A 14,375-nucleotide genomic window follows, 5' to 3' on the forward strand; every position below is an offset into this window, starting at 1 on the left:
TGAACTAAACTTCCAACTTTCAAAAGCCATTGACCATATTCACAGGTACGAGACACAAAACTTATCTAATTGATACGAACCATTTTTAGTAGAACAGATATTTTTTTACTATTTAAATTTTTATAACATTTTTATCATCCCTCATCTTGACAATATGCAAATGTATAAAGAAGGCAGTCATAACATTCGCCTTAGCAACAATTCTTTTAATTCTTTTTCTAGAAGAATACTACAATAAACATAAATTTTTTCACTAAAAAATACCAATAAAAAAACCTCAAAAATTGCTAACCAACAATCACACAGTCAGTCTTCACCGACATCATCCCAAGATAACCCAACACCACCTACAACTACCCAAAACCCCCAAACATCTACACGAATTTCTTTCCAAGATAACCCATATACCTTTGAAGAACGACACGCTCGCTTATCTGAAACACTAGAACCAGTTCAACGACAAGCACCTCTAAGTAAACCAACATATAACTTGTACCCAACACTACCACAAGAATTAAGTAGAATACGAAATCTTAGTCAAAACCAAAATACAGTTGAAATAAATAGACAAATTATACATCCACGACGAAACAGAAATTTTCAAACCCCCCGAGTTCATTTTGATATACCCCAATCCCCATCACAAAGTACTCCGGAAAACCCAATTGGTATATTACCAGAAACCCCTACGCTTCTTTCACAACGTAGCACCTCAAGTCTACCCTCAGATTACTTAGGTTCAACACCAACATCTGAACAAATACGTGAAAATCCCTTTAATCCCCCAAACCAAACATCACGACTACCATATTGGACAACACAATCATTCACACAAGGTGAACCCAATTTATTAAATGATCCAATAGATATTTCTACCGATACAATAACATCATCGTCACTACCAGAAACATTATCACTACCATCAACACCATCAATAAGCCAAATTTCACCGACACCTTTTCCTTTAAATTTCCCAAATAATCTCGACGCTAGATATCGAGAACAATCATCAACAAATATCCCTCTAAGACTAGACTGGAATACATTCACAGCAACCCCACCATTATTTGGACAGCACCCAGAAAGTAACCGACTACACAACTGGGCACTTAATAGATTACAATATAGACAAGATATCCATGAAGACATTCGTGATCATAACATCCAAATACTCCAACAAAATAGTCTACAATTAAAATTTGAAATCACGGTTAAACTAAACAACATTGCTCAACATCCTTACCCATTAAACCCACCAAATATAAAAGCTCAATCACTACCACCACCATTTATAACAACTGAAGTAATAAAAAAATACGACAGATATACCAAAAAGACAATTGGTTACATCACATTTTATAACCCATACTCAGGATTATCATACACATGTATATTCTAAAAATAGTAATTTTTCTCCAACTCTTTTTTCTAGTAGTTTCCGATCAGAACATAAATCCTTTTCCCCGCACAGGACCCCAAGACTTATTAGTAACACATTACGATTGTGAAGAAAATGAACAAAAAACACTACACAAATACGCAATAAATCAAGTATCACAATGCGAAACAGAACCACAAGCTATAAAAACTACAAATGTAAAAGCGACACTCTATTCAAAAGCCCGAGCAACAACAGTTATAGGATATAAATTCACAGCAACATTTTCCGAAAAGAAAGTACATTTTTCACAAGTCTCAAATGGAAATAAAAACCGACTTGACCACGAGTCATTCTACCAGAGTAATATCGAACGACTTTTACATCTCAATCCCGAAGATTGTAAAAACGAGTTACTCAGACTAAATATCACAAGAAATAAAAACGCCGACAGACAATTAGTATATTTCCAAGTTTTTGCAGATTCTGTACATCAAGCAGAGCTTAAAAGATATCAAGGACATATAAAACTAGATGAAAAATACCCATACAACGGCGCACACGGAAGATTAAATTATGACATACACGATAAACACTGGACACCACACATTGGTATAAATAACCCATCAAACTGCAAAGCAGACACAAAAAATAAAGGATATCAAGAAATAATGTTTTTCGATTGGAAAATACAACTGGAAAAAATACAACTCACACGAGATTTATCTGACAACACAATGATCTATCAAGGAATTAGATTACCTTGTAAAAACGATCAAGGCTATTGTGACCCTACAACACGAACACAAGGAACAATTGTTTGGTTTCCCGAAGATACATGTACAACATTTCAAGTAGCAAAAATACACGCCCGAATGATAAAGTTTCACGAGAAATATTTCATACAATCAATTCCATATGAACAAGTAAATCCATCACGAAAACAAAGTACTGATTTTAGAAACATCCACAATATAGAAAATAAATTGACACGTTTTCAAATATATCAAGAAACAGAACTTGCATGCAAATACAGAAACCCACTTTACAAAACACAATAATCTGAAATATTAGTTGAACACGAAAAAGGTTTCGACATGACCACTGGAAAAATAAAAATTGACCCTTATGCCACAGGTCATCCCATAAACGAAGGAACATCATATATACCAGTTAATTTTCAAAAAAGTAATGGTCAACCTGGTGGACATCTAAAGCCACATGACACTAGAAGCACACGCTTACAAGAACTATCACTAATGAATAATTCTTATTTTGGTAATATTCACTATGACATTCACTTAGATATGAAACTAGACTACACAATTAGTCGAATGTTTCAGGAAATGTCACTCTCTGAACTAGAAACACTTCACCAACTATGCGAATTAGAACGGACACAAATCTTACAATCACTTGCACTAGCAGTACTAAAAATATACTATACAAAGACAATCAATCGACCAAAACTTACGCAAACTTGCCGAAACCGCAGGATTTGCAGATATCTACACACAAGATTAGAGCGGATATTTTAAAGACATTAAAGACTATATATATATCTAAACGGTGAAAAATACCGACCACAAGATATCTCAAAATGAAATTCTTGACTTTCTAGGATGGCCCTATTACATCTTAGAAAAATTGACTTTTCTATACGCAATGTTTAACTTTATAGGATTTCTTTTTTCACTTTTAAAAGGAATCTATAATACATGCGCTATACACTCACAAGTAAATAGACAAGCAAGTGTAGCACGCATACTATTTGCAGGATTTTTTGGAATTTTTTCATCATCAGTAAACAAAATTCTTTTAGACGCACAAATGAAAGAATACAATACAAAAATAGCGACAAGACAGAACACATACGACGAAGAACATAATAATATAGAGGTAACAACTACAGCACCACAGTTACACCCCTGCCACATAACCATCCATTATACATCTCAATCCCGAAGATTGTAAAAACGAGTTACTCAGACTAAATATCACAAGAAATAAAAACGCCGACAGACAATTAGTATATTTCCAAGTTTTTGCAGATTCTGTACATCAAGCAGAGCTTAAAAGATATCAAGGACATATAAAACTAGATGAAAAATACCCATACAACGGCGCACACGGAAGATTAAATTATGACATACACGATAAACACTGGACACCACACATTGGTATAAATAACCCATCAAACTGCAAAGCAGACACAAAAAATAAAGGATATCAAGAAATAATGTTTTTCGATTGGAAAATACAACTGGAAAAAATACAACTCACACGAGATTTATCTGACAACACAATGATCTATCAAGGAATTAGATTACCTTGTAAAAACGATCAAGGCTATTGTGACCCTACAATACGAACACAAGGAACAATTGTTTGGTTTCCCGAAGATACATGTACAACATTTCAAGTAGCAAAAATACACGCCCGAATGATAAAGTTTCACGAGAAATATTTCATACAATCAATTCCATATGAACAAGTAAATCCATCACGAAAACAAAGTACTGATTTTAGAAACATCCACAATATAGAAAATAAATTGACACGTTTTCAAATATATCAAGAAACAGAACTTGCATGCAAATACAGAAACCCACTTTACAAAACACAATAATCTGAAATATTAGTTGAACACGAAAAAGGTTTCGACATGACCACTGGAAAAATAAAAATTGACCCTTATGCCACAGGTCATCCCATAAACGAAGGAACATCATATATACCAGTTAATTTTCAAAAAAGTAATGGTCAACCTGGTGGACATCTAAAGCCACATGACACTAGAAGCACACGCTTACAAGAACTATCACTAATGAATAATTCTTATTTTGGTAATATTCACTATGATATTCACTTAGATATGAAACTAGACTACACAATTAGTCGAATGTTTCAGGAAATGTCACTCTCTGAACTAGAAACACTTCACCAACTATGCGAATTAGAACGGACACAAATCTTACAATCACTTGCACTAGCAGTACTAAAAATACCCTACGCAGGATATTTACTATCAGGAAATAGATCAAATTTTTTAGACTACGAAGGAAACATTTCATGCGTTTATACCTGTACCAAAAAAGTATCACCACTATATGTTTTTGAAGATAAACGATGCTATAAAAGAATCCCTATCTTTTATAAGAATAAAGTACATTTCGTTGACACACTTTCAAGACTAACCTATTTCTTGGATACCGCAGTCCCATGTGGATCAGAAAATAGCCCCAATGTAGTAAAACTGAACCCTGATGAAGATAAATATTACCTTCTTACCCCATACCCCACATTAATGCAATCACTCAAAAAATTTTCACCTGAAAGCATTAGAGCTATTGCTCGAAACCCAAATATCGACTTACAATCTATTGGAATATATTCAAAATCCGATATCCAACATCACAATAGAACACAACAATTCCAAGAATTATTAACACAAATGGACACTATACAAAGACAATCAATCGACCAAAACTTACGCAAACTTGCCGAAACCGCAGGATTTGCAGATATCTACACACAAGATTAGAGCGGATATTTTAAAGACATTAAAGACTATATATATATCTAAACGGTGAAAAATACCGACCACAAGATATCTCAAAATGAAATTCTTGACTTTCTAGGATGGCCCTATTACATCTTAGAAAAATTGACTTTTCTATACGCAATGTTTAACTTTATAGGATTTCTTTTTTCACTTTTAAAAGGAATCTATAATACATGCGCTATACACTCACAAGTAAATAGACAAGCAAGTGTAGCACGCATACTATTTGCAGGATTTTTTGGAATTTTTTCATCATCAGTAAACAAAATTTTTTTAGACGCACAAATGAAAGAATACAATACAAAAATAGCGACAAGACAGAACACATACGACGAAGAACATAATAATATAGAGGTAACAACTACAGCACCACAGTTACACCCCTGCCACATAACCATCCATTATCGCTAGTCCCACGAAATTTTCGAAATTTAGCAATAACACATAATCCAAAGTTTAGACCAAACATATCGCAAAGTCCCATACAACATATAAGGACACATCATTCACAAGATGAAAATACATATAAACAAATTATCGAACAACCCCATACAACAGCTTTTCAGTCTCAAAATAATAAGTTTTTTAGCCCACGATGAGCCGACAACTTGGATCCCTACACCGCTCAAATTCCCATCCAACCAACCTCGACACTCCAATTACAATAATTCCACTTTTTGCTTTCCCGCCACCCGATTTCCCAACTAGTAATATAACATCAGGCATGAATTCAGACACTAATTCAAATATTTCAGTTTTATACTCCATTTCACAACTCAATAACCCTAATATTGAAACCCCTGATGAATTTGCAGACTCTGAACCATCTCCATCCAATAATTTTCAAACCAACTCCTCAATTTTTTCAAAACCCCCTTTTCAACCAATCCCACCAAATAACCCACTCCCATCCATTTCTACACCCTCTTATGCTTCACAAGTCACCCCAACCTACTCTTCATTTCATTCAGACCGATCATCCAATTCTCCAGATATTCCCCAAATCTCCCAAGAACTCGATAATTTTATCACCCTACAACAACAACTATTACACCTTAACACCCCCACTATAAATCAGATTTCTTCCACAATAGAATCCTCAAACCCACCTACCCCTACACCCTCTTCAGCTTATTCTGCATCTTTAGCACAATCATCCACTTCCACCGAATCATCAAATAGCACTAATAGAGCTTATCGCACTTTTAAAAGAAAATTCCCAAACCATCCATTCCCAACCAAACCAGGAACAGCCCGTGAATATATTAATCATCCATATAACACTAACACGAAAGATTTTTTAGCAATCACCTTACCTTCAATTCCACAATATACTTTAAACACCCCTCATGACACTAACGACACACGTAGTTTTGTAGATGAACATGTTTAAATGCCTACACTTCATTGGACATCATATTATCATTTTACTAATCCCCTTTGCCTACCATTATCTAATACTCATAACGATCTAGAAAGAAATCAAGATATGCTATATCGACTCACCACACCACTAACACATAGACAATTTACTTATATAGGATATAAAAATCACTAAAAACATTCACTGCACCCCGAGCTAACGAATTTACGCTAGAATATTACGATCATAACATCATCCGAACTAACCAAGACCAATTTTTAGATGATGATCGCTTCGCTAACCCACAACTAACAGAAAAATTCTTCATCAAAACACCATATGTATTTACGCTCAATATTTTTGATCGAAAATTTGATCACATCATTTCTGAAGCACTAATCGACATGCAAGCTTACGAAAGTTTTAAAGAAAAATTTCAATTATTTTCACTAACCTTCCACTTCCTTGCACCACATGAACGCGATTTGCACTGCTCACACGATATTATGTTACGCACTAAACAAACCCACACATATACATATTATCGCTTCATACAAAATCATTTTGATCTACACACTCCATCAAGACAACCACACCACCGTTTTCAGTTTCTTAACTCTAAATACACTTCACCATTTTTTCTTAATTTCACATATTGCATCAAAGATACTAACCTTCATGGTATCCTCCGCAATTATGATCCCATAACCCAAATGTATATATTTTGTCCCATCACGAAGACCTTTAACGCAGAAGAATCCAGACCCTTCCTTATCCCACATGAATTTATCCAACCTATAGAAATCCCAATATTAGAATTCATCCACAACACTAAATACAATCACAAATTATATAACCTCATTCAAAACACAACCTATGAGTTTGCAGTTGGCACTGAAGAACTAAAAACTATTAGAGCACTTCAATTGCTTTGGCCACTGCTTCAAACTAAAAACATCATTTGCATACTAGCAAAATTACTAACAAACTCCGACATAATACACGACATCTTCCCCCACAGTTTTTTCCCCGACGACTAACAAGTAAGTATAATTTATACATATGTTTCACTAATAAATTTAAAATAAATACTAACCATTTTTTACTCATGTTTCATTTAGATCTTTAGCCTTCATACCAGGATCATCTGAAGGAACAAAAAAGCAAAATAAAAAATAAACTTGTTAAAATTCTTCACTTCACTAATATTTTCCACAAGATAAACTGATAAAATTTATACCAAATTCAATTAATTGATTTATAAATTGTTTCCCCAAAAGCAGTAAATTTCATAAAAAACGAAAATTTGTAATTTAATTTTTCCCCAAAACTAGCAGTAAAATTAAAATTCTATGTAGTAACTTGATAAAACGAAAATGCAGTACTAACCTTTTGATATTTTCATTCATTCGCACAAGAATTCTATCCAAGCTCGCACAGCTCGCCCACGAAGAATTGTTTAAATAATGAATTCCAGTTTCAAGTTTTCACACTCAACAACTCTAACACACGATAACAAGTTTCAAACTTTCCTTTAACCCGGTTGGAAAGGAATTATATACTAAACGAAACTAACCAACGCAGCCTACTAAACACCACAAATCATAAAAGAACAGCATGACTAAGAAAAGGAAACCAACGGTACCCAAACCGGATTAATCCAGTTTAAAACTGGATAATGTATTCTTTTGAAGACTATTATAAAGTCTAAAAAAGAAATAATAAAACACAAAAAAGTCGAAAGACAAACCCATACCAAAAACAATTTGATTTTTGAAAAAAGGACACAACCAACGAAACATAAGAAAAACCACCACAAACCCGACATAAAACGTTATCACATAACAGGACCTCTCACAGAAACCGCACAAAATCAGACTCCCACTCCTGGCCTAACCCACCAGAGAGGACGTCCTGAGCATGCTCTATAGCCGGCCTAACCCACCGCGCTACATCCACGCTTTGTGACCACGCTTCTATTTTTAATAGAGGTACTCAAGGGTGAGTAACTCTTCAAAATAACCGAACTAAAACAAAATGCTTTTGTGAAAACAACTAACCAAAATCATAATTAAAACACTGAACTAATAAAAATTTTTTAAAATGTAGTTTATACTTTGCAGTATATAGATCAGCATACAACAACAAAGACGAACATCCAAAGACAAAATGACCCCACTACACTCGAAAAAGAATGGCCAACCACAACCAATATGCCGTCCACAATCACAACTCAAAGGATTTAGAGTGCGACTTGACTTCGCAGAAATTGAACTAGACCAATGACCACCTCGATGATCAAGTATACGTACAGATCCGAGTTACAAGGCATCCCCTCCACGCACAATCTCCACGCCATTCCCAGATGAGGTCGAACACAAAAGAAGTTCTCTACATAAAACAGAAAAACCCGTCATAGCAAACCATTCTGAAATCAGATTGATTTCATTGGGAAACACCGTCGTTGTCACAAGAAGACACAACGATCAATGTCCCTAACTCCAGCGTCCTGGAACTTCTCTAACAAGAGAAACCGGACCAGAATACGATGTTCGCCAAATACCAACGTCCATCATCCATCCTTTGAATTGCAGAAAGATAATTCTAAAAAACTGTAAAACCCGGATGGGTGGAACCTGATCTAAACTATATTTTATGATTGGATAAATTAGATATTTTACCACTGTAAAGTATTTAATATTAACCAATCATGATCCATCTAACTAACAACCCACTTATTTGTAAGTGCTGATATTACTTGTAATTTCAGCACCAGAGAGATTTGAAATTAACTTAGAAATTAGTTGCCTCTCCAAGAGAACTTCAGCAGCCGCAATAAACCAGTATACCCTAGATCTATTGAGCCTAGCAGAGACTAGTTAAACAACCTGAGACTAGATAGTATAAGAGTAAGATTAGGATCGGTATTAGACTAAGAAGTTGCACGAATCTATCCGGCCGAAAATAAGATAGCGTGACGAGCAGACGGTGTACCCTATCCGAAATTACTCTATGAGTTAACCACATCGGTCCTAACTCACACCATTGAAAAGGTATATATTTTAAAGAGAGCTATGCATTCTTGCTTGTAGAAAATCATTCATTTATAAAACCTCGAGCATGTGAAAATTTAAACGTGCTGTGTAAAAACCGTTTTTTTTTCAAAAAGTACCTGGCAAATATTTTCTTAATTCGTAGACACAACGCAGCATGAGCTCAACCGAGCATGTACAATAACTCTTGGTCTGCGTGGTTACAATGCTTGGCCTGCATGGTTAAAATAACCAAAGCTCTTGTGCTTGGTGAAAGTAACCAAAACAAGTAAGCCTTCAGTACATAAGAGAACAGTTTTTAAATCGCAAGCTTACATTTGCGTGTTTGACGAATTGAATAAGAAAACCCAATGCAAAATGAAAATCAACAATTATTTTTGAGCTTGTTTCAACTGGTTTTAATTCCTGATGGTTTTTTAAAAAAGTCCACCAATAATGAAAATCTGAATGTTTTACAGTAGGTCCCGTAGTCTTTCTTGCGAATACTCCAATTAACTGATAGAAAACGTGCTTTTTATAAAACGAATCTTATTATAACTTTTTTCAAAAATTGTTCAAAATATTAAACGTGCTGTAAAACACTTTTCACGTGCTTTTACTTGTTCGACAGAAAAAAGGATTGTCAAAACAAATAGTAAGTACACCTGTAGACACATTTCTATCTGACTTGGAGGTCTTGTATACCCACCCTTACTTGGATAACAAACGCTTTGTAGGTTACACTACCATACACTATGAAACTTATATGAGACACCTTTCTGTATTATCTTAATGGCGAGCCGAAGTGCGATTTTATGTGCAGAGAAAACTAGGTTCTATCGAGATTCGGCGTTTCCAGAATTTCAAACCAAAACTGGGAATAATCTTTTTGACAGCTGCGACGGCAATTTAGATTTTTTAAACTTTGCAGACCGAAAGAGACATGTCTGCAACCTTCGCGACCATTAAAAAGTTGTACGCGACTGTCCAAAAAACTTCAAAACGAGGTGTGCCCTCAAAAAAAATTAACCTGCGCGAACAAAAGATAAATAAAACTGACAAAAAAATCCGACAAATAACTCGTTTTCAGCGATATAAAATATAAAAAATGAAGGAAAGAATTTATCCATATGATTAGCGCAGCAAAAAAATTTCTGCCTCTGGTTTTGAGTAGTACCCGGGCTGAGGTCTGCAACTTATGTCTCGAACAAATGCGCTCGCGCGAGATGGATGGCGCTAATGAAATTTCGCAGTCAGGTCATGGTTTTTGAATCGCGCGCCAAATAAAGTTTTGAAGTTAAAAATTACTGATTATGTATTATTTACCTTCCAAAAACGCACATGAACTAGGCAAATAGCAAGTAGGAAAATTAGGCATTACACACAAGTCCACAACTTGTGTCAAGACTGTCCGAATTCAAGTACAGAATTTGCAGATTGCCGCGATTTAATGTCCAGACTCTCAAAATTCATTTTCATACTGTTGCCACTAATTTCAAGAATTTTTGTGTAGCTGAATCATTTTTTGTTTCAGCAATCTTATTTGCCAGAACAATGTCAAATGAGTTGCCAATCACGAGACATGCTCTGGGCGAGCAGATTGAATTGGGCACTCTGTTTGATGCCCGTCGAGGCCAATTTTTCCGCAGTTGGAGTCTTTGGAACTGGGAAGACATTGAACGTCAGCAAAAGATCACAGATGCCCAAGACATTAAAATGACCGTTTCGACCACTTCAAAAGAGCTGCGCAACAACAGTGAAATGGACGCCGATGGAGCCTTAGATGTTGCCTTGGGATTTGTCAAGCTAAGTGGTTCCGCAAATTATCTGGATTCAGGTACAAACACGACTAAAGAGGCTCGGATTGATGTAACATGCATCAAGAAGAACAGAGTTCGAAGCATTCCAATGGAAAAAATGATTAAAACTCCTCACCAAAATCTGGTTTTGAAAAATCAAGATGTCACTCATTTTGTTTGCGAAGTTTACGAGGGAGCAACTGCGAATATTTCCTTCAGGATGAAATGTTCAAACGTCGATGAGATTAATAAAATCAGTGGCAAAATTTCGGAAGAACGGAAAAAAATGATCGGCGGGAGGATAAGCGCTTTTGGAGACTATCTAAAAGAAACTGGGAAGCAAATTGACGAGTATACGGTCAAAGTTGACGGAGTAGTTGATGTACCTGTTTCCAGTTTTGAGGATGTAGCAGCTGCATCCAGAACTTTGCCGGGGAGTCTAAAACATTACAATAACACTTTGACAGTTCAACTTCTTCCCATTTCTATGATCAACTCCGATGAAAATAGAATTGTTCGTTCTCTTGATGACAAGACGCTTCAGAGGCTAATGAGTGTTTTGGAAAAATCTTCAAAATCTTTGTCATCACTTGAGGAGCTTCAAAACTTGGGATGCATCCAGCGAATACTGGCATGCAAGAAGCAGTGTGAAAACTTCAAAAATCAGTATGAAAAGAATTTTGAGGAGTTCAGGACAAAACTACGCGACGTTTTACCAAAACTGAGGAGCGGAACTACAACTGACAGGGCAAAGTTTATGGCCGAAATCGATAAAGCAACGAGTGTAATGGTGAAACAAAGTCATGTAGCCGAAAAGTTCACTTCGACTAAAACAAAAGAAAACCTATTTCTCGAGCAAATTTTCAAAATAATGGAGTCAAAAGGACTTGTGAATCTCATGACTGACGATGGAAACGATGCATTTAACAGATTTTTGCTGGACATTTCGTGTGAAGAAATGTTGCAGAAAAATCATGCCTTGCAATCAAAACTCAAAATTATTTCAGTTGAAAACCCTGAAAAAAGCGAGAGTGAAACCGAAAGTGACGAAGAGCAGGAGAACTGGTTTGAAAAAGACGAGAATCTACAGTCGCTGCAAGAGTCAATTTCCGCAATTTTCCAGCTCAAAATCGACTTTCACCAAACAGACTTCAGATTCGGGTTTGGTGTGACGAGAAAAAAGAAAAATAATAAAACTCCAGGACAAATTTATTTCACAGGGGAGTTTGGGAAGTCAGTGGCCCTCGAAAGTCTTCCCAAACTACCAATTTTTAGAGTCTTAGGCTCAGAAAATACTGTCAAAGTTGTTTGGGATAAAGTGTCAGACGAAAACGTAAACGGATTTGAAATCCAATGGCAACCAAAGTTGCAAGAAAGCTCAGAGGAAGTACAGGATTCTTCACAAACTGGAACTGCTGCTCAATGGGATATGGCTAGCGCTGACAGCTTTCAGAACGACTTCGAAATATCATCGCACCTTAGGCAGCCCCTGAAAAAAGACCAAAATTATGAAGTACAGATAGTGGTCAAATGCGACAAACTGGGCTCTATTTTGTGCAAGCCATTTAAAGTGAAAACTGGAGCAGTTAGAGCAAAAGCAGAAGATAGATTCAGACAGTTTAGTGTCTCAGAACCTTCTGCAGCGGCGAAGCTCATCGATTATTTCATAAATAAGGAAGTGCATTTAAGCAGCGAATTTGGTACCTATCTTTCCGGCTTTTTCCGAAATTATTGGAGCGTTAAAGGTTGCTGTTTATATCTTGGATTAGAACAAGATAAAAATAACAAAAACATTATGGATGTAGCTTCAGGTTTCCAACGAGGCTTACAGCCTTTTCCAATTACTCATTTTAATTCAAGTGTTCTGATATTTGCAGGCGATTGTAAACAAGTTGATGCTACTATTGATGCATACGTTTCGTTTCTATTGGGCGCCACCGTGAGTGATCCCTACCGCATTCGAATTAAACCTCTCGGTCTTAAAGATATTGTTCGACTGAGACCTCACTCTAAGATTTTCCAGGGTAAAACATTGTATTTATGTAAAAAGGGAGTGCTACGTGAAATTTTTTTTTCGAGCTACAAAATCAACGCCATTATATTTTGTTTTGGTGACAATTCAAAACTTGAAGAAGATAACAAAAGTCCTTCATATAAATCTATTCGAGATGCGTGCAAACAAAGTAAATTAACGAACACAGTGGTTATGAGCCACAAAAACATCGCAACCAAAAACGATGCTCTACGCGACTTGGTGAAAAAACATTTGGAATTGGCGGATAAATCCATTCTCGACACAACAGACTTCGAATATTGGATGGGCAGTACAACAATAGATTGTAATTCGAAGGTGGAAGTCGATCAATGGGACGCAAACATGGTTTGTCAACGGAAACTACATCAAATGCTAATCAACGCGCCGCCAATCAATGCCAAAGATTTTCAAGATAAAATAAAGTAGTTTCAGCATTACAAATAACTGTCAGTGTTAGTTATGGATCATGATTGCTTAGTTGGTAATACTTTATAGAGATAGTTTTAGCAAGAATATAATTAGTTATAAATACTGTTTTAAACTGGTTCCACTAGCTTACAAAATTCAAGCTTTCTGAGTTGATTTTTCACTGAATGTTTAGCTACTTTTGTATCCATCAGTCGATCCAAATGGACAGAAAACACCCCTCATAAAATAATATTTCCTATCTAAGCCATCTAAGTTTTTAGAAGAACCTTCCAACTTTCCACCGTTTTCTGCCCAACTTATTTAAGAAAAATGAACCAACGATAAGTTTCATGTTCGAACTAATTGCTATTTGCGAGTGGATTTGCATGCGATTGAGTTTTATAATTTTAGTAGCACAACTGTACATTTATATATATTTTTTCGGCATCCAAAAAAAATAGACTATGAATGCTGGCACCATCCCAAACTCAATAATATTCTAATCAGTTTAATCACAATTATAGTTTAATTTATGTGATGCTCCAATTTTTTTTTTACATTTCTGCTGATTTTTATTAAAAATTTCTAAAAAATTCAAAAAGAGAAAAAATAACTTTATCACTCGACAACCGGACTGACATATGCAACAGAGATGCTTGTCATACAATTTTCATAGGAGAAAGTTCTATGATAACATTTTTCGATAAAAACATTTTTTTTTTTCGAAAATTATTTTAAAATTGGTTTAAGACTTAAACAAAATAATTTAGTGACAGTTTTGATTATATGAAAGCA

General features: G+C 35.5%; 1 protein-coding gene across 1 annotated transcript; it reads left to right on the top strand.

The window, feature by feature from the left end:
- The first annotated feature begins 9,762 nt into the window (after positions 1-9,762).
- LOC134846164 (uncharacterized) lies at positions 9,763-13,656 on the top strand. The gene is made up of 2 exons (XM_063863404.1): positions 9,763-9,993; positions 10,873-13,656. The coding sequence occupies exon 2, from the start codon at positions 10,893-10,895 to the stop codon at positions 13,596-13,598; it is 2,706 nt and encodes a 901-aa protein (XP_063719474.1). The 5' UTR covers positions 9,763-9,993; positions 10,873-10,892; the 3' UTR covers positions 13,599-13,656.
- The last annotated feature ends 719 nt before the right edge of the window (positions 13,657-14,375 follow it).

Source organism: Symsagittifera roscoffensis, chromosome 5 (genome assembly GCF_963678635.1).
Source record: "Symsagittifera roscoffensis chromosome 5, txSymRosc1.1, whole genome shotgun sequence".
NCBI lineage: Eukaryota > Metazoa > Xenacoelomorpha > Acoela > Convolutidae > Symsagittifera > Symsagittifera roscoffensis.

What these genes read in the sequence shown, in the direction of transcription:
- LOC134846164 (XM_063863404.1), top strand. Translation starts at nt 10,893, where the DNA reads ATGTCAAATGAGTTGCCAATCACGAGACATGCTCTGGGCGAGCAGATT.